Below are 25,155 nucleotides of genomic sequence, written 5' to 3' on the forward strand. Positions count from 1 at the left end.
ATGCTCCAGCTCTTCTACCTCCCAACTTCTCACTCACCCCCCATGCATTGAAAGCAACCTGTTAGTTCAAATGCAGCTGCTCTACATTTAACTCTTCACTGCATGCAAACTGCCCAACTTCAAACACAGCTGAGCCTTGCTTGTCCAAAAAGCAGAGAGAAGTCCATGCCAGGTTTCTTGTCAGTCTATGGTGTGAGGACCGCAAGGCTCAAGATTTTGGGAAAAGCAACAAAAACCAGCACAGGAGCTTGACAGAGTCGGGGCTCAACCAGACCACTGTCCAGTGATGAGTGTAAATCATGCACCTCAAGATCATCTACTGCAAAGCAAAGGATGGGAATGGTCAGCCAGGGAACTCCCTGGCCACTTTTATTACAAGGAATTCAACCAGAAGCTGGGAACCAACCCCAGTACAGAGTCTACAATCCTGTCTCCTGAGTCAGGCTGATATGCTTAGAATCCTGGAGGCAGAGAAAGGGACACCACTAGAGTCACAGGAGCAAAACCCCGAACACAGCAGGGTGCTGGCATCGGGTCTGGATCAATTAGGGGACATCCTGGGCCCATATTCACAGTGACTGTTTGGGGATGGGGATGGAACAGCCAGGAGAGGAAGTGACAATGCAGCAGGAGTTGTAGTCTGGTAAATGGCACCCAAAATCTTGGTTATTAGAACAAGTGGGAGAGATTTCCAGGCTATGACCAATACAATTATTATTATAGAGAAAAATCACATACAGGGAGTATGTAACCTGAGACCACAAGCCAGGCCATTTCCCCACCCACCCCTCAATTCCATGTGGGATTATTGATGGATGTCAGGAAAGGAAAAAAATTAAAACAAGCAGCTAGCGATAGCTTTTTACTGGTTGTATGGTTATTGTTAGAAAAGGGGTAATAATCTCAGCAAGCGTGGGTGCATATTTCACCACGTAGTGCTATGTTGTTTTGAGTTTCATCGCTGCCTGCACTGGTGCAGGTCTCTGTTTGAATTACCAGTCCTAATGGCTGCAGTGGCTGTATTTTGTTGCCTGGGTCCCTGTCCACTCGTAGCATGCTGTCCAACATAGTCCAGGGTGGAAGTGGCAGCGGAAGGTGGCCTGTTCCATAGCTATAAAGCATTTCCATCCTGGTTCAGCATCTTACTGATTTTTGCCAGAATTTTCACTCACTCCTGGCTGGTAAGTGCTTGAAAACTTTTCATGCAGCAGAAACTATATGGCTGGTCAGATTCCAGGGCAGGGCACACTTCTTACAGCCAACTCTGTAGCTCACTAGCCCATTCCTTTCATAGACATGCTGTTCAGTCACCCGACACTGAAAAATCTCCTTTGCATAGAGGAGTGGTATTCCTCCGCTGGCCTGCAATAATAGATCCCTCTGGCAGATGTATGTCTTCTAAGGCTTACTTAGCCTGAAATAATGTTAAAATAGACATTTATAACAGGCCCTTTGGCATGAAGACCCGCTCCACTCCCCAGCCACAGGTGAAATTTTTTAAGAGGATTTTTAATTGACTCTAATATGCAATTCTTACTATAATGTATCTGGGCTGGAAATGTAGCTGGCTAGAGCTTCTTAACAGGCCAGTGAATAAAGAATGAACAATAATATAAATACCACCACCAAGGAGATAAAAGTATCAGCTTGTAGTCTTGCCATAATGCAGAATGTAAAAAGGGGCAAGGGATTGCTTTCTTTCCTCCCTGTCCAATGGACACAAAATAATGCACTTTCATTTCCGCAGCAGGCCTTTCCACCTCTGTTGGACAGGCATTAAACTAGATGTCTTGGGGAGCTGACGATGAGCAACTGGTCTTCCAGAGAGGGAAGGAGGATTGGAAGGTTCAGAGAGGGAGGGAGGGAGACAAGTTGGGAGAGAAAGTGGAGACATCGTTCCTTGATCATGAACAGAAACTGAGGGAGAAGGACCCGTGTGAGAGGCTGCTTGCACTCATAGCCAGGGCCGGCTCCAGACCCCAGCGCGCCAAGCGCGCGCTTGGGGCGGCATTTTGCCGGCAGGGCGGGTCCGGCGGATCTTCCGCCGTCATGCCTGCGGGAGGTCCGTTGGTCCCGCGGCTCAGGTGGACCTCCCGCAGGCATGATTGCGGATGCTCCACCGGAGCCGCGGGACCAGCGGACCCTCCACAGCTGCGGGAGGTCCACTGGAGCCACGGGACCAGCGGACCCTCCGCAGTCATGCCTGCGGGAGGTCCGCTGGTCCCACGGCTCCGATACACCTCCCGCAGGCATGACTGCTTGGGGCGGCCAAATTCCTAGAGCCGCCCCTGCTCATAGCCACCAGGCAGCAAGTCCCAGCTCCAGCAAACACAGAATCCCCATCATGCTACCACTTCCTGCAGCCTGTACAGCCACTGGAGAATTCAGGGGTTCAGTGGGCCATGAACCACTCACGGAACACTACATCTACAGACATCCAACACAACACACTCCACCAGGGCAAAGGAGAACACACACACAAGAGACATTCAGTTTCACTACCGGTACAACCATGGTGGTTGAACTTATACAGTTTGCCACTTCTGGCTGGCTGTTTGCCTATTCTGCTCTTTTGGTGTGGTTGTTCGTTTGTTTTGGTTTTTTGATGGCAGCTGGGATGCCAAGGATTTTTCAATGTAATTGGAATGAATATTTTTCAATAAACTATTTTGGTTGCAAAAATAATGTCTCAATGTTCTAGCCAAAGGATTTATTAAATCCAGAAGAATCAAAATCCATAATATAGCAGTAGCTTAATGCCTACATACAATAAAGCAGTGGCACATAAGCTGCAATGTGCCCCGTTCGTTAGCATGTTAAAAATCACATCCTCTCATGCATTGCACCCTGTGAACAAACAAGGCATCTCTGATTTCCCTTGCCTGTCCAGATCCAACCTCAGTAGTGGCAGGTGCATTGTCTACTTGTCTGTACCAGGCTTACAAACCAGCAGTATCCTGAGTCCACTTCAGGTGAAAACATTCTCCATTTCGCCTTGCAGAAATCGTGCAGCGGACAACAGGACACAATAATATGGATGGCACTGACAACACTGACATCCAAATGTTTTTACAGACAGACTAGATGACCGTTTTGGTCCCTTCTAACCCTATGGTTCCATGATTCTAGTCCCATCTTGCTTTGAGTCTGCAAATGCACACTCCAGCACCATCCAGCAACTCCTGAACCTTCTTTTGCCAAGTCCTCTAACCCTAGGGCATAGTTTCATGAACCATGGTAGAAGAGGGTATACAAGGTCTCCTAATATAACAGGGGGCACTGAGACCCCACTGATAACAATTTGGGAGGTACATGGTTCCCACTTGTCCAAAATGGTAAGTGCCTGATCTCCACAGAACCCTGCTATCTCACAGTGTTCATGGCATCTCCGCAGAACCAGTACATCTCACAGTATCCAGGAACCTGTCTCTGTGGTTGACCAAGGCCTGCAGAACAATGGAGTATTACCTTTTGGGTTGACATATTCATCTGCTCCCGGTGGAGGGCACATTATGGACATATGAGTGCCATCAATAGCCCCAGTACAGTTTGGAAAGCCCACTCTTTCAAAGCCAGCAATTATTTCAAGCACATTAGTTATGCCCACCATTTTTGGGTAAGCTGTGATCCTGATACAAAGGGAGAACAGATGTCTGCCGTAAAATGCAAAGCTATGCTTCTCCCCTTCCCCCATGCAGCGACTAAAGCAAATCTATCTGAGGTTCCTTAAATGGTATAATTACAATTCCGTAATTTCTGCTTTTGGGTGAAGTTGGTGTATAGCACTTTACGATGGTTTAAAGAAACCTTACTATTAGATAAGGATAAATAATGTACCACTTAAACTTTGAGCTATAACCTTAGTTTTCAAAGGCTTCCCAGCTTTTGAAGTTAATCTGTCATTTAAGACTACAATCTGAAAAACCAGAAAAAGACACGATGCACCAACTTTCCCGATCAAAAAAACCCTGAAAATATTTTAACTTCTTATTTCCTAGCTTTTTGAATGCATTTTTAATACTATTCTACCAATCTGATTCTCCTGTATTCATCTGTGCACTAATTGCCAACGATCACAACATTAAAATAGTAATTCTATCAAATTCCATAAAGTTTGTCTAGTGTTTATAAATACCAAGATGTCACCTCAGGCTTGTCTGCAAACATCTTCTTTGTCATTCTTTTCAAACTATCCTCAATCCCTTTCCTGGAGTTCTTCAGGATTTCATCTGTCTGGTCCACTAACACCACAGTGTGACCAGTTGCTGCAGCAACCTGGGGAGAAGGAAGGGGAAGAAAGGAGCTATTAAGAATGTCAAAGAGACAAGTCAATTGGGCTAATAGGAGGAAAAATGAGGAAGGGGAGGGGAGAAAATTAAATTAAGCAGTTACTCTATAGGATAAAGAGAACTGAGTTCATCTCAGATAATCTTGATTTTGTATGTGGCACCTAAATATTGGCTCATCTATAAACAATATTAAAAAAGAGAGACTTGTCAGCTTAAAATCTTAAAAATACGCCTAATGTTCTTTCGTATGTTACATACAGCTCAGATTATTACAACTCAATCTTAAAAAGTCAGCTTTTTACTATCTATGCTACTTCATTATTTATTTGCAGTGATGTTGCAGCTGTGTTGGTCCCAGGATATACAAGACACATTTTTCTGTGATGGTTCCTCTAAGGGCATACTGATTGTCAGATTTCACCCACATAGTTTTTTGGGCACTGGATGAAGTACACCACATGATCTTGAAAGGTGTGCTGTGGGGGCGGGGGGCTTTGATCACTATTCATTGTTTATGCATTTTCATTCTTCTCATGTTGGACAATGAAAAATATTAGTTGCTTTAATCTGCAGGTTTCTAAGCACTAATACAGTGCTGCACTGTTGGGTTGCAAACTCTGCTAGGAAACATTAATTTGCTCAAACATCTGTTTTCACTGGAATTTTTTTTTTTTAAGTTACACACATTTCTTTTGGCCTTTAGTTCTGTATAAGCTTTTTCCACCACCTGGAATATCTCAGTTGATCAAGATTTCATAGATATGAGTGACACAGTGGAAGACAAGACTGCTTTCCTTATTTCCACCACAGCCATGGTGTAAGATTTCAAAAATTCTATATATTGTAATTTATCAGGCTTGAGAGACAATTCCTCCCTTCACATTTCATCTATTGCAAATTACTTGTACACCAAAACAAGTAGTACAAGGATGGTATGAAGAAAAAGTGCAGTTAGGAGGCACCATACTGATGGTCAAGGATAAAAGATGGTTATAACATTCTACATCAGTGGCTGCACTACGGATCACGTCTAGGAGTCCGCACTCCATTTGAAATTTTTTAAAGGGTCCACAAATGTAAAAAGGTTGAAAATCACCGTTCTACAGGGCTGCATTGCAATGTGCTATAACTATGTATTCCCTGTCTTTTGTTTAGTCTTTCTATATGGTGCTGAACAAAGTAGTGCTTCCAACTTGGACAAAGAAATGATGCAACAAAAATTCCCTTGAACTAGTTTATTGTTTTCTAGGGTGCTATGCTAAAATACAGCAGGTGGCAGAGACTACTAGAGAGAAGGGAGTTATTAAAAAGACTACCACCTCTTTCAGGCCCTCACTCCGACCACAGCCACATTCACAGTTTCTTCTTTCAAAAAAGAGAAGAAAAACAGGAAGAGGTGCTGGTCAGTTTACTGTAGTAACATTGCACTAATAGTACTTTCCATCCAAGAAGCCAAGCTTTTTACAAATGGTCAATAAGAAACAAGACAACCCTGAGAGTCAAGTAGCACTGTCCCTATTTTACATGAGGAACTGGCAGAAAGGAATGTGACTTGCCTGAAGTCACGCAAGGTCCATGTGGCAAAATCAGGAATAGAATAAAAAATCCCTGTTCCTAATCCTATTGTGACAGAATGTACTCTTGTATTCACACCCTCCACCAGTGGTTCTCAACTTATTTACCATTTTGGACTGCATATGCAGCTCTCTCTGTGTTATGTGGGCTGCATCCACACAATATACATACACCTCTACCCTGATATAATGTTGTCCAATATAACGTGAATTTGGATATAAAGCAGTAAAGCAGCGCTGTGGGGAACAGGGCTGCTTTACCTCGTTATATCTGAATTCATGTTACCGCAAGCGGTTCCTCGGCGCTCGTGGGAGAAGCGGAGCAGAGGTGAGCTGGGGGGGAGCAAATAAGGGGGGGTGCAGAAGAATCGCTCCCCACTCCAGCTCATCTCCATCTCCTCCCCTGAGCACACTGCCACCGCTCCGCTTCTCCCCCCGCCCTTCCAGGTTTGCCGGGCCAAACAGCTGATTGGTGCAGCAAGCCTGAAAGGGAAGGAGGGAGGGAGAAGCAGAGGAGCGGCAGTGAGCTCAGGGAGGAAGCAGAGGTGAACTGGGGCAGGAAGCGGTTCCTCTCTCTACCCTGATATAACACAGTCTCTCCTATAAAATGGTGAGATTTTTTGGCTCCTGAGGGCTGCGTTATTTCGAGGTAGAGGTGTACTACCTGCAAGGCCCTGAGTGTGTCACATGGGCCGCAGCTACTGACTGCCTGGGCTACAGGTTGAGAACCACTGCCCTACACACTATTGTAATAATCTTTGTACAAATCGTATCTTTTGAGTATTATTTAAAAACTCAATTTGCTGGTCATTATTGTAATGGTAAAATATTTGTGGCAACACTGCATGTGAAGTTACAAGATTCCACTGTGTTATTAACACATGTTCCAAACAGAAGTTGAGAAACAAGTTTGTCCTAAACAAAGGAATATGTGCCCTGCTTAATTTGCATTTAAGCAGTAAACAGAGGCATCAAGCAGGAACGGAAACAAAGGAAGCTCAACAGCTGAGAAAAAAGCAGCAGGGAACATCCTTCCACAAACTTTTTGCCTCCTGGTACTGAGCTGGAAGAGGAAGAGAGAGAGTGTGTGTGAGACTATAAAAAGGAGGGAGAAACACGCCAAGGGACCACCCACCCCCTACCCATCAGTTCACTGCACCTGAAGGGACAAAACAGCTGTTGGACGGGGGGAGGGGGGGGAGGATGTCCTGATATACGAAGTTTGATCAGTAAGACTACTGAAAGCATGTGGTGAGAAAACATTTTTTAATTTAACAGTTTGTTAAATTAGGCATCAATAGCATTTTTTCTTTATTTTTCTTGTAATCAATTCTGACTTTTATGCCTCATTACTTCTACACACTTAAAAATCTCTCTCTGTGTAGTTAATAAACAAATGTTATTGTTTTATCGAATCCAGTGTGTTTAAATTGAAGTGTGTGGGAAACTCCATTTGGGGTGACAAGTTGTGTGCATATTATTTCTATTAAAGGAATAACAGGCTTAATATAACTTGTATTGTCCAGGAGAGGGCTGGGGAGTACAAGACATGTATTTCTGTGGGAAAATCGAGGACTAGGGGTGTGTTGGGATTACCCTGCAGTATAACCAAGGCTAGTGAAAGCAAGAGTGTAACCCAAGTGAAGTCAGTAGGCTGCAACTGCACAGACACTGAGGGTGGGGCATGCATGCTGGAAGGCTGTTTGTGAGGTATTGTAAAGCAAGGTACTGCAAGGCAACCAAGGTTGCAGGGCAGGGGTGACACAGATGCTCCTTAGTCTGGATTGTACTGTATGTCACACCTATACTTGAGCAACAGCCAACCTCCCCCACTCGCAGTACGTACAGAAAGGTTTAAAAGAAGGCATCTTCCAAAGCCTTAAAAGAAAAAAAATGTCACTGCAAATTAAAAAAAATGAAGTGTTGCTCCCAGGCAGTACCACAGTCACCCTGACTCTGGAATAACCCCATATTTATAATTACAATAGGATGCAGTGAGCACAAGGAAGCAAAGACACTCAAAGCATCCCTTCACCCTGAGGACTTGGATTCCTGCATGCCAGGGTCCCTGTCAAGAACCATGCCTGTTTCTCTTTACAAACAGTTGCCAGCAAGAGTCAGAACATGTAACAGAATTCACAATGGCCTTCAGTTGTCTCTCTGGACTAATGAATATTAAACAGTGCGCACATTCCTGAAACTTCAGAGCACATATTTATGGATCTTACCACATACTCATGTGGCACTGAATTTATTGAGAAAGGCCTTGAGGCTCTTTCAGAAGAAATCCCAAATTCCAGTGATAAGGGTGAGAGAGATTATTTGTATAAAGAAATTAAAGTTATAGATGACTAACCTCACTTTAGGTAGCAGACAAATGCATGGACCTCTTTCTATAATAGATGCAACAAGAATATCAGAAAAAGCTATACCTCTGAGGGAGCACTACTGAGTTGTTAGAACAGGAAATGCAAAGTTAGGAACTCCTGGGATTTGCTCCGAGTTTGCTTTGTGACCTTGGGCAAATCACTTTACCTCTCTGTGCCTGTTTTCCTGTCTGTAAAATGGGGGAAATAATAGCACCCTTACCTCACAGGAGTGCTGTGTGGCTTAATTATTGTTTGTAAAGTGCTTTGAGATCTGTAAACGAAAGGTGCCATAGATGTTCAAAGTATTATTTTCCTTGTAAAATAAGTAAATATATCTGAAATAGTCCTGTCCCTGGCTTAGCAATCAGCCATTTGATGAATAAAAATGTCAAGTTAAAAGTGAGCTTTACAAGTCAAAGGCTATAATGGCTGAACACTCTGGGAAAACAAGCAAATCCCATTTAATTAACCCACTGTAAAACACTACAGATTACAAATAAGGATACAGTATTTTAACAAAATGAAATTTAGTTCTCTCGCTATTTAGTGAGACTGTCAATCAATCTATTCCGTGTCAAGCTGGTACTAAATCATTTTCACGGGGCTTTCTTCTTCTGCCTTATCAGTCAGGCAGTGTGTGAAAGATTCACAAGAAAAACCCAAACTTTGTACTTTTCCATGACAAATACAGATTGGAGAATTGCGAAGAACACCCTGAACACAAATATACATTGGAAAGGCACGGCTTGTATTAAGATTTTAAAAAACAAACAAAAAAAATCATCTACTTATTTTGTACCTCATAGTGTTGCAAGTAATCACTCTGGCGTGATCCTGCACTGAGTCCAAATGGGCAGGCTGCATGTCTCTCACAGAACCCCACTGGCTTCAGTGGGACAGCATGGGAGCTAATTTCAAGACGAGGGTCTAAGATTGCTACAGTAAAGATTTTAAAAATATTTGTTTTTGCAGTGTTTGCTTTGTGTATGACCACACTTTGTGTATAGTTACCATTTCCCCTACATAGTCAGTTTCTCCATTGTTTTGTCAACCCCCCATAAACATTTTAAAAGACTGGAAAATGTTATTGTATAATCACAAAACAGGGTAACTCAGCAGTAGGTGCAATACCTGAAACTACTTTTAATTCCTTTTTTGAAAATGGACCAACCTGGGGCTAGTCCACACTTACTGTCCGGGTCGACGCGGTGAGTTCGACTTCTCGGAGTTCAAACTATCGCGTCTGATCTAGACGCGATAGTTCGAACTCCGGAAGCGCCGCGGTCGACTCCGGTACTCCACCACTGCAAACGGCGGTGGCGGAGTCGACCTTGGAGCCGCGGAGTTCGACCCTGCCGCGTCTGGACGGGTGAGTAGTTCGAATTAGGGTACTTCGAATTCAGCTACGCTATTCACGTAGCTGAATTTGCGTACCCTAATTCGAACCCCCTTTTTAGTGTGGACCAGGCCTTACATATTTACTGTGTCCCTACTGAAGCTGAATTCAATTCATATCCATTCTAATACTAATGTGGAGCACAAAGGCGGATGAAGAAAATGAATACATCAACTCTATGCTGAACAGGTTACTGCAGTTTCTCACATTTTTATGCAGAGATAAGAGATGACCACGTGCAGGTTAGAACAGGGGTCGGCAACCTTTCAGAAATGGTGTGCCGAGTCTTCATTTATTCACTCTAATTTAAGGTTTTGAATGTTGGTAATACATTTTAACATTTTAAAAGATCTCTTTCGATAAGTCTATAATATATAACTATTGTTGTATGTAAAGTAAATAACGTTTTTAAAATGTTTAAGAAGCTTCATCTAAAATTAAATTAAAATGCAGAGCCCCCCAGACCAGTGGCCAGGGCGTGAGTACCCTTTGGCACCAGTGCCACAGGTTGCCTACCCCTGGGTTAGAATGTACTCAAAAATTGAACCGAGTGCTTTTGTAATCCAAAGTCCCAGGTTATCAGATGTTTAAGAACAAAGTTTTGACGACCTGCCTACATAGGACATTTATGCAGCTAATTATTTGCTCAGAGTTAAAATATCAAGCCAAGTTAAGTGACTCAGGGCAGAAAGAGAGCCTGTGGCAGAAACGACAAGATATAACAGAAACCATAAGAGCGAAGAAGTGGCAGAGGCAGCGTTATTTATATTATGCTAATTCCCTGGGGCCCTAATCAGGATCAGGGCCCCAGGGTGCTAGGCACGGTACAAATACATACCAGGAGGTTCCTGCTCTCAAATAATCTATGACAGTTAATATACAGTGGCTGGGGAGACAACTGGCTGAAGCGGTCCGGGGCGAAGTGGGAAGAAAGCGCAACAAAGCCAGGAGCAGCTAGAAAAGGGGCCTGTTCCCCCCTCCACATGCCCATGACCCCCCACCCCAATGCACGGAGAGCAGCGCAGCCAGCCGGGCTCACGGCCGCAGGGCAGACTCCCACCTCCGAAGGGCGGCGCGGAGAGGACACGCCGCCGCCGCCGCTGCGGGAGGCGCTCCCGGGGCGGAGCGCAGCCACCCCGCCGGGCCCGGGGGCGCACAGGGGCAGGCAGGCCCGCGGGAGCTCCGCGTTACGGGATCGCGCTGGGCAGGGCGCCCGGGGGGCTGCACGGCGAGGCGGGCCAGGGGCTGCCCCCGAGCCCGGGCTCCCCGCAGCGGTGCTTCCCGCCGGCCCTGGTGACACGCGGGGGGCGCCCCGGGTCTCCCGTTCCCCGGCGGGGTGGGGCCCGGCCCGGCCGCTCACCTGCGCGATGCCCGCGCCCATCAGGCCGCCCCCGATCACGGTCACGTGCTTCACGATCAGCTTCTTGGCGGCCGCGGTGGCGGCGGAGGACGCGGCGCGCGCGAAGCGGCGCGTGGCGAAGGCCATGGCGAGCGGAGTGAGCGGCGGGGGCGGCCGCAGGCAGCAGCAGCCCAGCTGGGGGGCGGTGTCACGGGCGGGGCGGGGCCGCGGCCGCCTCTGGCCACGCCCACCCCGGGGCCTCGGCGCCCCCCCACCGCCGCGATACCGGCCGCCCCGCGGCTGTCATGGGCAGCAATCGCCCACACGCCCGGCCCTGGGCAAGAGCCATCCGCGTGGCAGCCGGGGCCAGATGCTAGGCAGAGGGCCCGCCACAGGGGCAAGAGCCACCCCCACACACGCCTGGGCATCCCACCCCACCCCCTGGGCAAGCGCTACCCAGGGCCTTGAAAGGGCCGTGTGCACTCACACACACACTCTCTCTCTCCATAACAAACAGCAAAATGTGCAAAAATAACCCACAGGTAACATTTGGCCCATGCATCACAATGCATGTCCCTTTTTTCTTCTCTTTGGTGGATGCACAAGCCATGGGGGGCAGGAATGCTCATACTAAAGATAAGGGTCAGTACAGCCACGTCATCCTTCACTCTTATACTAGTTTGAGAGAGAAAGAAAATTGCATATAATGGTGGCCCTGATTTTAATTCTTAAAGGTTCTACCACCTTTATAAAGTGAATGAGGTGTCCTGGGGGTAGTTTAATGCTTTCCCCATTACCAATTCTGATTCCTCAAAGGGTTAAAACAGCAATACCAGGCCCCCTACAGCAAACTCCCATACATGTTCAAAACAGCCTGCTTGGTGGAATCTGCTACTGGTGGACTCACTGAAGTAACTGCCTAAGGCCTTGTCTACACTACAAGACTATTTCGAATCTACTTAAGTCGAATTTGTGGATTCGGTCTTATGAAGTCGAATTTGTGTATCCACAGTAAATACACTAATTCGAATTTCTGAGTCCACAGTAACAGGGCTGGCGTCGACTTTGGAAGCGGTGCACTGTGGGAAGCTATCCCACAGTTCCCGCAGTCCCCGCTGCCCATTGGAATGCTGGGTAGAGCCCCCAATGCCTCCTGGGGGAAAAATGTGTCGAGGGTGCTTTTGGGTAACTGTTGGCATTGAACCGTCAATCACGCCCTCCCTCCCTGAAAGCGCCGGCGGGAAATCTGTTCGCGCCCTTCTCTTGTCAGTTACAGCCCGTACGCCACAGCACTGCGAGCATGGAGCCCGCTGCGATCATCGCTGCACTTATGGCCGTTGTCAACTCCTCGCACCTTATCGTCCACCTCTTCCACAGTCAGCTGCTGAGAAATCGGGCGAGGAGGCTCCGGCAGCGCGGTGAGGACAGGAAGTCACAGAGTGGCGCAGACCTCTCACAAAGCAGGGTACGCCGCGCCGTGGAGATCATGGTGGCAATGTGTCAAGTTCATGGTGTGGAACGGCGATTCTGGGCCCGGGAAACAAGCACGGACTGGTGGGACCGCATAGTACTGCAGGTCTGGGATGAATCACAGTGGCTGCGAAACTTCAGGATGCGTAAGGGCACTTTCCTTGAACTCTGTGACTTGCTGTCCCCTGCCCTGAAGCACCAGGACACCCGGATGCGAGCAGCCCTGAGTGTGCAGAAGCGAGTGGCCATAGCCCTCTGGAAACTTGCCACGCCAGACAGCTACCGGTCAGTAGCGAACCACTTTGGCGTGGGCAAATCTACCGTGGGGGTTGCTGTGATTGAAGTAGCCCACGCAATCGTTGAGCAACTTCTCTCAAAGGTAGTGACTCTCGGAAACGTCCAGGACATCATAGATGGCTTCGCCGCGATGGGATTCCCAAACTGCGGTGGGGCTATAGATGGGACTCACATCCCTATCCTGGCACCAGCCCACCAGGCCAGCGAGTACATTAACCGAAAGGGCTACTTTTCAATGGTGCTGCAAGCACTGGTAGACCATAGGGGACGTTTTACCAACATCTTCGTTGGGTGGGCGGGCAAGGTTCATGACGCGCATGTGTTCAGGAACTCTGGTCTGTTTAAACGCCTCCAGGCAGGTACTTTCTTCCCGGACCACAAAATACCGGTTGGGGGATGTGCAGATGCCTACAGTGATCCTCGGGGACCCAGCCTACCCGCTAATGCCCTGGCTCATGAAGCCCTATACAGGCGCCTTGGACAGAGAGAAGGAACTCTTCAACTACCGGCTGAGCAAGTGCAGAATGGTGGTGGAGTGTGCTTTCGGACGTCTCAAGGGGAGATGGCGGAGCTTACTGACTCGCTTGGACATCAGCGAAAAGAATATCCCCGTAGTTATTGCTGCTTGCTGTGTGCTACACAATCTCTGTGAGAGCAAGGGCGAGACCTTTTTGTCCGGATGGGAGGTTGAGGCAAATCGCCTGCAGTTTACGCTCAGCCAGACACCCGTGCCGAGAGAATATCCCAGCGGGAAGCGCTGTGTATCCGGGAGGCTTTGAAAGCAAGTTTCCTCAGAGAGCAGGGTAACCTATGACTCTCCACTTGCTTTCAAGAGAAACTGACCCTGGGCCTGTGTCTGTATGTGTCGATTTCGATCTGCGGTTACATACCCCGTTCTCCAAGTTTCCCCCACTTCCAAAGCACGTTTTAAAGCAAATTAATTGTTACACTCATTATTAATAAATCTTTGTTTTACTTTGCATTTCTGTTCAGGTGTTGAAACATGGACGCATACTGTGCTGGGCACGGTGTGCACTGATGTACAGACCGCTTGTTCCATAGAGGAATGACATCCTCCTGCTCCTACATAGGTCTCTGGGGTGGGGGACGGTTGCAAGTGGTTGTGCATCAAGGGGAGGGATTGCAGGAAGGGGTGGGTTTGCAGGAAGGGGCGAGTGGTGCCTTCTTTGGATAGGGGTTTGGATGACGGCAGTGGGCTGCGGGTTTGGGCGTAGGAAGGGGTGAGGGGTGTGGGGGAAGGGTGAGTATCTGTCCGTGGATGAGGGCTCTTGTTGGGGCTCAGGGCAGCGGAGAGGCTCGTTGCTACGGTGGAAGTGCATGGTAAGGGCAGCGTGCCTTAACATTAAGGGGGTGGCAGGCGCTAGGACCCTGGACAAGCATACACATCACAGAATGACCCGGGGCAGCATACACCACACAGAGTGACCCTGGTGCCTACTGACTGCAGTGTGTGTGTGCCCTGCAGTTGATCATGCCCCCAAGTCTGTACCCTGGTAATGTAGGCTATACCGTGCAATTATAAATCCCCTCCCCCCCCCATACACAAAAAAATCCTCTGACACGAAAGACGTGACCGAAACAGTGAATAACAGCAAACAGCTTTTAATAATCTAATACACAGTGGGGGGATGAAACTTGGATTTGGGACTGGGTGAGCCTGTAAGGGAAGCACTTCTACAAATGTATAGCGTGAGAGGTGTGTGGTACATTAGTGCTATGCAGTGGTGCAGTGACAGTTCTCACGGCCCCTACTGCCCCTCCGTCTTGTACTTTTGGGTGAGGGGGGGGCAGGACTTCTTGGCGGGGGAGGGCGGTTGCAGATACACTGCAGGGGGGCTCTGTCCTCCTGCCTGCGGTCCTGCAGAACATCAACAAGGCGCCGGAGCGTGTCCGTTTGCTCCCTCATTAGCCCAAGCAGCGTTTGAGTCGCCTGCTGGTCTTCCTGCCGCCACCTATCCTCCCGTTCGATGTGTGTGCGATGCTGTTGACATAGGGTCTCCCTCCACTGTCTCTGCTCTGCCGCCTCGGCTCTGGAGCAGGCCATCAGTTCCGCGAACATCTTGTCCCTAGTCTTTTTCTTTCGCCGCCTAATCTGCGCCAGCCTCTGCGAGGGGGATGCCGGGGCAGTCTGGGAAAGAGCCGAAGCTGTGTGATGGGAAAAGTAAGTGATTTCCTTGAACAGATACATGTTTGCGAACAGTGAACACAGTCTAGTCAGTTTCTCTGAACAAGACCATACAGGGCAACAAGTCTCACGAGATCTCAGGACAAGTTCGAGATTTCGGAATACGCTCTCATTGGCTGCGGCATTGCACAGGAGAGCGGACAAGTGGGGAGAGACAGCTGAATCCGTCTAGCAGACAGTCCTGGTAAGCCTTACAGTACATTCCGCTTATCAGTTAATGGATAGCTGTGCCCTCCCGCTAAAGGCAATCTGGAAATCATACACTCTGACCCTTTTCCAGCCACTCCCGCCAGTGCACGGGAAAGATCAATGTATGCTTTTCCTATGTGGCCTACAACACGTGGCTGTTAAGCGAGGGTCATTGTTATGCAAAGTAAAAGTCAACCATTCACAAAAGTAACAATACACTAATTGCCCTAATTAGATGCAGCATTTCATGAACGAGATCACCCTGATGCGGGTCCCTCGGAGTCACAAAGAGCGGATGCTAAGGGAAGCCCTGCAGAGACCAGGACCATATGCGGCCATGCTTGTGGAGGCGATGATTCCCATCTACATAAGGATGTCCTGGCGCGGAAGAGTGTGCTTCCACGGAGCACCCAACAAGGCACCTCTCCCCAGGAACCTCCTGCGGAGGCTTTTCGAGGACCTAAATGAGACCTTTCTTGAATTGTCCCTGGAGGATTATTGTTCAGTCCCTATATGTGTGGACCTACTTTTCATATAGTTTTTCATTGAAAATTTTATATATAGTATTTCTATTTTTTTATACCTGTTTTATAAAAAATAAATGTTTACATGTTTATAGCACTTACCGCCTGATCCTTCCCCTGATTCAGAGTCCGGGTTAACGGCCGGGGAGGGTTGGTAGGGGATCTCTGTGAGGGTGATGAAGAGATCCTGGCTGTCAGGGAAAGCGGTTTTGTGTTCGCTGTCGCCTGCGCCGTCCTCCACAGACCCTTCCTCATCTTCCCCATCGGCGAAGATCGAGGAGGAACTGTCCAGGTTCACTATGCCATCCACTGAGTCCACGGTCACTGGTGGGGCAGTGGTGGCAGACCCACCTAGAATGGCATGCAGTGCCTCGTAGAAGCGGCATGTCTGGGGCTGGGCTCCGGAGCGTCCGTTTGCCGCTCTGACTTTTTGGTAGCCTTGTCTCAGGTCCTTGATTTTCACGCGGCACTGCATTGCATTGCATCCCGGCTGTATCCTTTCTCTATCATTGCTTTGGAGACCTTCTCGAAGGTCTTTGCATTTCGCTTGCTGGAGCGCAGCTCCGACAGCACAGACTCCTCGCCCCACACACCGATCAGATCCAGGACTTCCCGGTCTGTCCATGCTGGGGACCTCTTTCTATTCTTGGATTGGCCGGACTCCTCTGCTGGAGAGCTCTGCATCGTTGCAGGTGCTGCGGAGCTCGCCCCGATGTCCAGCCAGGACGTCAGATTCAAAGTGCCCAGACAGGAAAAGGAATTCAAATTTTCCCGGGTCATTTCCTGTGTGGCTGGTCAGAGAATCCAAGCTCGGACTGCTGTCCAGAGCGTCAGAGTGGTGCACTGTGGGATAGCTCCCGGAGCTACTAAGTTCGATTTGCATCCACACCTAGCCTAATTTGAGCTAGCCATGTCGAATTTAGCGTTACTCCACCTGTCGGGGTGGAGTACCGAATTCGAACTAAAGAGCCCTCTAGTTCGAATTAAATGGCTTCCTGGTGTGGACGGTTGAGCGGTTAGTTCGAATTAACGCTGCTAATTTCGATTTAAAGTCCTAGTGTAGACCAGGCCTAAGATATATACAATAGCAAAGGTCAGATTTTATTGCATGCAAAGGTATCATAACTGCTGTTATGGATTATAATAATTCCTCACAATAAGTTGTATGCTATAACATATAACAATAGTAAGTTTAGGCTAGAAAGTTTTGATGTTAGTTCTAATGGGCAGTAAACAAAACTGGACCCCTTATTTAACAGGTGATCCTTTCCTTGTAGGATAGTGAAAGCTGAATTATACCAAGCTCCATCAATTCCCCCTGACTGCACTCAGACTTCAGGGCACTCAGGAAACAAGCTTTAAACATGATTATTTATAATCATTTAATTGCAATTTTCTTCTACACCACAATAATAGTATCAAAACCTGCCTCCAAGATCTATCAATTTAAGTAAAAGCTTAGGGCCTGAGTTACACATGCAAATAGGGTACAGATTCAGGCCCTTAAAGCGGATTGTATAATCCTATTTGACATGTTCAAACCAAATTGAACCATTTTTGCTTGTACAGGACAAGCACTACCCAAATGTTTGTTGAGTTGAAAAGATTGTTAAACATTTGTAAGAAATATTGAGTTTGTGTAAGGAAAAAAATACAAATGTTAAATTCACAGAAACACAGTTTAAAAAGAAAACAAATATTTGGCATTTTACATCTGTTCAAGGCAAGCAATACATTTTACATTCCCTTTTACCCAGCTTTTTCCATTATTGAGAAATCCGTTTTACCAGCAACTGCCCTGCCATGAGACCATTCTAAAGATTTTAGCTCAACCTCAATGCTGGCACAAGCATACTCAACTCTACTGTCTTATCCCAGTGATTACATTAACTTTGGTATATAGGGGAAATCTCACTTCTCCCTCTCTAATCTACTAAAGAACAGCCTGAGCAAGCACCAACTGCAGTACTGCCACCACAAGTGGTTTTTTTAAAATAGTATTATGAAGGGTTACCCCCCATTCTGGGGTGGCACCTGATGTATTGGGTACCAATGAGCTCTCCTATTCCACCAGCCTGGGCTCCCTCACCTTGTCCTGCTGAGCCAGGCCCTCAAGCCTCCTCTAAACACACTGGACAGCATAAGCAAATTTAAATTCACCCTCTCCCTCAATGTGGAGAGAGAGAGAGACAGACAGACACACACTGAATTCCATGAAGTGGGATTAGAGAAAAACAAAAGTCTATAAACTACAAAAGGTAGATTTTAAGCGATCGTAAGGGTTAGCAAATAGATCAAAGCAGATTACCTTAGTAAATAAACAAAAGCCACAAACTGAGCTTAACACACTAGATAGGTAGGATATATATTAGCAAATTCTCATGCTGAGTGGTAAGCAGCCTGGCAGACCCTTAAGGCACAAGTTGCCTTGGCTTTCCCACATTTTCATACACAGGCTAAAGATCCTTCTAGCCTGGGACCACCACTTCCCACGGTTCAGTCCTTGCCCCTTAGGTGTTTCCAGGTATGTTGTTGCAGGGAGATTGAGGTCCCCCTATGATGTCATTGTCCCAGCCTTTTATATCTGGGAAGCTCTTTTGCTGTGACCTGGGTCAAACAGTTCCCATTGTGTAGTGCTATCTCTGAGAGGTTTCTATTGCACACAGTTCCTGGGGTAATCCTTGTGCTTGTGTGCATTTCCTCAATAAGTCATTAACATTTTTTGGCCTTTCTACTGTTGTACTTGAGAGGCTGCTTGTGGTGCTTTCAAACTCACAGCATGTTACAGTAACACATACAAGCCAAACTTCGGAACTTCACATACAATGATAGCACATACAATCCAGTGAGATATTAATGTCTAGCAGATCAAGACTTTTAGAATCAGCAAAGAGTCCTGTGGCACCTTATATACTAACAGACATTTTGGAGCATGAGCTTTCGTGGGTGAATACCCACTTCACCCACGAAAGCTCATGCTCCAAAACATCTGTTAGTCTATAAAGGTGCCACAGGACTCTTTGCTGCTTTTAAAGATCCAGACAAACACTGCTACCCCTCTGATACTTGACTTTTAGAATGACATCTCACAAGACATACTTGGTACAAAACACATCCTAATTACATGACAGTGGTGAATATTGGGATGTCAGGGTGTCACAAGTATACTGTGTTTTTATTTGCTTTCAAATGCTTGCTTGGGCAGCTTTTTATTCTGGGGCAGTTCAATGGCTTGTGATATAAAGGAGGTCAGACTAGATCCAATGGTCCCTTCTGGCCTTCGAATCTATGTAGTGTTTTGAGTCTGTTGGGTTACACCTGGATCACACATTCAGGCTTTTCTTCCCAATTTTATTTTTTTTAAATTACAATCTGAATCACAAGAATATAAATGCTGGACTTTAAGAAAAACACTTATTATTGAGAGAGAGACACACTATAAAATCCCACCATTTGGCAACATACTGTGACAAAGTTTATTTGAGCAATTCACCAGGTTAAGTTGTTTCCTCAGAAGAAATTAAGTGCATTCATCTTTGGCATTTTGTGCTAAAAGATCACTGCAACAAAAGCCGGTTTTGAGATACAGATGAGGTGCTTTGTTCCTTAGTAAACTTTATCTGACTGAAGATTATTCAGGACTAGCCAATTACAGCTGAAAATAAGCATCACCCAAACAGAAAATCTATTGCTCAGTATTCATAGATATGAACTGAACGCCTGCACTGAGCTCACCCCAGCTCTGCCTGATGGAGACTTTACCAAACAAACACTCAAATCCTGGTCACATATGCAGAATATTAAGCAAAATAAGCAAAGCTCCCTAGTTAGGACTCCCAGGAGCACAAGAGAAAAAGAAGATCCGCTTCTCTTCAGCTAGGTGGACCCCACAGTATTTTGTACGAAAGACAGGAGGGGAGAGCTCTCCTATTAGGTTCAGCAGGAGAAACAGAACTGCTCTCACCTTTATCTGGTGCATGTCTTGATAATCTCTCCCCTTACAGTATTTTCAAAATGCTGCTGCTGCTGTCTTCCTCTGCTGCTGCTGAAACCAAACATACACCCCCATCACTAACTTTCTACTTCTCTTCCATTATAAATTTAAAAAATCCTTTCTCAACAGGATCATCAAGTAACAAAGTGGGGTTTTCAGGCAGCATTGCCAGCCTACATGGCATCAAAGTTATCTTCTATACTTAGATTATTAGCTCTTTAGGGCAGGCCTCATCTTTTCATTCTGTGTTTGTACAATGCCTAGTACAAGGTGGTCCTGGTTCATGACTAGGGCTTCTAGGTGCTACAGTAATACAAATAATAATATAGAATGATTATGATTTTGGTACAGACAAGGTTCCAATTCTTGGAGCTATTAAGGTGACACTCCCAGTTCCTATGTTCCCTACTCCCAAGTGTGGTGTTGTATAAACAGTAACGATAATAATCTTTAATATTCTTGCCATGCTAAATGGGTAATTTGTCATATGGTCTGCTTGGCTTGAATGGCATCTGAACTAACATCCCTTTTTCAAGTAGGCAATATAGCCCACTGGCATGTAAGTTACTTTAACATACTGTGCCAGAGTGTGACCCTATTCAACTTGTTTGCTCTCATGAAGTTACCAATTTAGTTATATCTTTACAAAGGCCATGTCTACATTACAGGGACTATAGTATCATAGCTTTGTCACCATACCTATTTTAGCATAATCCTGTAGTGGAGAGAGAGCCTACAGTGATGGAAAAGGTTTTTCTTTTGTTTTAGGAACACCACCTCCCTGAGCGCTGATGGTAGTTAAGTTGACAAGCATAGATCCAGCTGTGTCTTGTTGATAAATTGTATAGTCAATTGCTTAATCACATTTTGGTTTATTATTTCATTACGAAATATATGGTCAAGAGACCAAATAACCACTCAGTGAGATTTATTAATATGATACAGGAAAAAGGTTCAATACCCGTCTCTGAAGAGCCATCCCAGGCAGTAATGTTACAATCACCTTATACAGAAGGTGTGCTCCCCAAGTTATACATTTCAGCTGCCGTTATTTACATGATTTTACAAGTTACATTTCCCTACACGTAAAATCCAACCCAAATCCACCTACACTAAAATCCAACCCATCCGTTTGTTCCAGTTCCTTAACTTGTTGTTCTGTCCCTTCCTTATCTTTGTTTTGGATACCAGCATTCCAGGTACTTTTGCATGAAGGCACTTCCCTAGCTTTGTACTATGGCAGAGAATGAACGTATCTTGACAAGTTTCCTAACTTTTTGCACCAAATGCTGACTTCAGCAAATGCAAGGTGTTATGGGATACTTAGAATAAATTAACAGGATTATGGTATAAGGCAGTTTAAGCATAAATATTATAATAGTGATAGTCTAATGCATACTATTTTTTATTATATATATTTATTTAGATGCTGGCTAGCATATATTCATCAACGGTTTACACTGGGATAAGTGCAGCATAACTATGGCGCTGCGGGATATGGATTTTTCACAGTTCTAAGTGCTGTAGCTATGCTGACCTAAATTTTAAGTATAGACCAAGCCTAATTCTATTATATTTAAATCTTGTGTATGTAAAAACGCCCACAATTTTGCAGTACTGATAGTAGGTCATACAGGTAAAATCAGGCCAAGTTAATGTTATAGTAGCTTTACTTTAATATTTCCAATGCTAACAGCAGTCAAAATTCCCCAAGGAGTACAGAGGGGAGCAAGGAGTCCAATGTAAAATTATGAATACTAGTTGTGAAGTGAGTTCAGCCTACAAAAGCAATGTGCCAGGGGCTTTTTACATCCCTCTATTCCACCCAAGCTCCCACTGTGCCACCACTGATCCTGTTCCATTTCAAAGACTGTCTGCAACACCCCTCCCCCTATCTCTCATGCCAAGGTACCCCATTTTCTCCCACCATGCCAGGGGCCAGGGCCGGCTCCAGACCCCAGCGCGCCAAGCGCGCGCTTGGGGCGGCATTTTGCCGGGAGGGCAGCAGGCGGCTCCGGCGGACCTCCCGCAGTCATGCCTGCGGGAGTTCCGCTGGTCGCGCGGCTCCGGTGGACCTTCTGCAGGCATGACTGCGGGATGTCCCCCGGAGACGTGGGACCGGCGACCACCAGCGCGCCCCCCGCGGCGTGCTGCCGTGCTTGGGGCGGCCAAATTCCTAGAGCCACCCCTGCCAGGGGCTCTGTGCACCCCCATTCCCTCCCTATTTCTCCCCACCCCCCATCCTCTTTATTCCCCACTCCACCATTCTTCCTTTTTCAGGGTGTCAACATTTTAACTGTTTTGGAAGGATGGGCACTACTAAAATGAGAGAGATTCTTATGCTGGCATGTATTAATGTCTAGCATCAAACAATTGTAGAGGTGGTTGAAGCTGGTAGTTCAACCACCTCTATAATTGACTTACAGACTGGTCCCACATTTTGCAACTGGGTTCCTGTGACGAAGTCGGACTGTTCTTACTGGGGTGCTGTGTGCAGTTCTTAAGTATCTAGCAAAGCAAAAGGCCAGTGCAACCGAATGCCTGACACTCGGTCTCCTAGCAACTGATGGCCCGGGCCCCTCCCCTGCAAAGGTGCAACTAAAGGTGTTGGAGACAAAGGGGTCAGGTGACCTCCTGGCCCGGGAAAGGGGCTGAGCAGAGAGGAGGGGCTGGAGGAGGCTGGGCAGACTGGAACTGGCTGGGGAAAGAAGGGAAGCTCAGACAGGGCTCTGATCCCCAATGGGGGCTGTGGGGCTCCTGGGGCCCCAAGATGGACCTAACCGGGGGGATCCTGTTATCTGTGCCTGCAAGACCTGTGTTGGACTGTGTTCCTGTCAGCTAAATAAACCTTCTGCTTTACTGGCTGGCTGAGAGTCCTGGTGAATCGCAGGGAGCCCGGGGGTGCAGGGCCCTGACTCCCCCACACTCCGTGACAATTCCATAGACACATTGTGCTTTGTCTCTAATCTTCCAGAGATGAGAAAGTTGACAGCATCTACCACGTGATGTTCTCAAACAGTACAATGTGGACCACTGTTTTGGGGGTAGATTGAGTCCTAGAAGTTCACAGAATCATAGAATTCAAGATCAGAAGGGACCATTATGATCATCTAGTCTGACCTCCCGCAAGATGCAGGCCACAAAAGCTGACCCACCCACTCCTGAAATAATTCTCTCCCTTGACTCAGCTGTTGAAGTCCCCAAATCCTGATTTAAAGACTTCAAGTAGCAGATAATCCTCCAGCAAGTGACCCCTGCCCCATGCTGCGGAGGAAGGCGAAAAACCTCCAGGGCCACTGCCAATCTACCCTGGAGGAAAATTCCTTCCCGACCCCAAATATGGCAATCAGCTTAACCCCGAGCATGCGGGCAAGACTCTCCAGCCAGACACTCAGGAAAAAGACTTTCAATATCCCAACATTGACCCTCGGTACTAATTACCAGTGGTTGCACATTATTGACCTATTGACTAAATCACGTTATCCTATCAAACCATTCCCTCCATAAACTTATCAAGCTTAATCTTAAAGCCAGAGGGGTCCTTCGCCCCAACTGTTTCCCTCGGTAGGCTGTTCCAGAATTTCACTCCCCTGATGGTTAGAAACCTTCGTCTAATTTCAAGCCTAAACTTCCCGACTGCCAATTTATATCCATTTGTTCTCGTGTCCACATTAGTACTGAGCTGAAATAATTCCTCTCCCTCCCTGGTATTTATCCCTTTGATATATTTAAAGAGAGCAATCATATCTCCTCTCAACCTTCTTTTGGTTAAGGAAAACAAACCGAGCTCCTCAAGTCTCCTTTCATACAACAGGCTTTCCATTCCTCGGATCATTCTAGTGGCCCTTCTTTGTACCCGTTCCAGTTTGATTTCATCCTTCTTAAACATGGGAGACCAAAACTGCACACAGTACTCCAAATGAGGTCTCACCAACGCCTTGTATAACGGGACTAGCACCTCCTTATCTCTACTAGAAATACCTCGCCTAATGCATCCCAAGACCGCATTAGCTTTTTTAACGGCCACATCACTTTGCCGACTCAGTCATCCTGCGATCAACCAGGACTCCGAGGTCCTTCAAGTTCTTTTCTGGTGTCTGCAATCAGGTGTTTGAGACATTATCCCATTATTCCAATGGGCCTCAGGAATGAGTGAGGACAATTTAAGAGCTTTACCCAATCCCAAAAAGGATGGAGAGATTTCAGGCATGTCTTTGGAAGCTTCTAGAGGTCCGCATGAACTGGTAAGTTCAGGCTAGACATGGTTCACTTGTACTCACAAGCTGTATGCGTCTCTCTCTCTCTGGATCTTAGATGAGAGTGTATGTGCCAGACTGGGCAACCATTGAACAGGTGTTGATTTTCATGTTTGTTATAATTCTCATTGTAGCATTAAGCTGCCTATCCAGACCGATGCACAATATTCAGCAATCAAAAACACATGCTAGATGCACTGTTTGAAGCATCCACATATAGTGGCACCCCATGTTGTGTCTGCATGCTTTTGGACAAAGCTAGTCTTTGCTTTTTGCATGTCTTCTTCAGATGAACTTAAAAAGTCAAGCTGCTGTCTAAAGGTGCACCCAGGAACCTTGGATAGGGCTCATTTTGGACCTGTTGATCGCTGAAGGTCACACTAAGTAGTTCCTTGGCAGCTTTGTTGCTTAGGAGAAAGGCAGTTACCAAGATTTTTGGAGGCGGCATTGGGGGCCGAGTTTCCAATATTGAAAGTATTCTGCCATTATCTTGAGGCTGGTGAAGAGGATGTTGCCGATGATAGTGAGGCCTTTTGCCTTGTACCACAAGAGCAATGTCACTAGCATAAATTAATTTATGTGAAATTGTGTAACATAAATCACTAATATAGATGTTGAATAGTGAAAGAGCCAGCAGGGATCCTTGAGGTTAACCATCATTGAAGATGCATGCTTTGCTGATCTGCCCTTTCAAAAGGGATGCAATATTTACAGTTGCTGAACATTGTGGTCAGGAGTTGGTATTTGATGACCCTTGATACCTTGAGCCATAGCCATACTCTTCATATTATGTCATAGGCAGTGGATAAATCTATTAGTGCTGTTCTGGGTTTTAGATTCTTCTGGAAGCCAGCTTCAATGTAACTATTAATGGTGAGAACCTGGTCACAGCAACTTTGTCCCAGTCTGAAACTGGCCTGTTCCTTTGGCAGGATGGCCTCAAAGATAGGGGTGAGATGGGCCAGTAAAACCCGCTCCCATTAACTTACAAGTTGTGGAGAGGAGCAATATTGGGTGATAACTGGTAGCATCATTTGGTGGTTTCCCATGTTTGAGGAGGCCAATGACTATTGCCTCATTCCAGCTTTTTGGACTCTTCCCTGTTTAAATACATGGCAGTGAATAAGTCTGCCAGCCACGCTTGTCCCTTTGGTCCCTAAATTCTCAAGGAAATCAGGATAAATGCCACCCTTGCCAGCAGCTTTTCCGCTTTTGGAGGCAATGAGAGCCTTGTTTATTTCTTCTGCAGTAT

The 25,155-nt window shown here is 46.4% G+C and overlaps 2 protein-coding genes across 6 annotated transcripts in view; both read right to left on the bottom strand.

Moving 5' to 3' along the window:
- Positions 1-11,144, bottom strand: part of HADH (hydroxyacyl-CoA dehydrogenase) — a 35,817-nt gene extending 24,673 nt beyond the window's left edge. Inside the window, exons 1-2 of the mRNA XM_045018478.1 lie at positions 10,989-11,144; positions 4,147-4,275 (exon numbers count right to left, since the gene is read on the bottom strand). Coding sequence (XP_044874413.1) covers positions 4,147-4,275; positions 10,989-11,114 — 255 coding nt within the window. The 5' untranslated portion in view covers positions 11,115-11,144. The remainder of the gene's footprint in view (positions 1-4,146; positions 4,276-10,988) is intronic.
- Positions 11,145-11,803: 659 nt separating this feature from the next.
- Positions 11,804-25,155, bottom strand: part of LOC123371846 (cytochrome P450 2U1) — a 37,589-nt gene continuing 24,237 nt past the window's right edge. For 2 of the 5 annotated variants that reach the window (XM_045019719.1, XM_045019720.1), the window contains one exon: positions 18,691-19,695. The gene's annotated coding sequence lies outside the window, so the exon portion shown is untranslated. Of the gene's footprint in view, positions 11,887-18,690; positions 19,699-25,155 lie in introns of those variants that run through there. The other 3 variants (XM_045019718.1, XM_045019717.1, XM_045019721.1) reach the window with 2 other exon arrangements.

Source organism: Mauremys mutica, chromosome 5 (genome assembly GCF_020497125.1).
Source record: "Mauremys mutica isolate MM-2020 ecotype Southern chromosome 5, ASM2049712v1, whole genome shotgun sequence".
NCBI lineage: Eukaryota > Metazoa > Chordata > Testudines > Geoemydidae > Mauremys > Mauremys mutica.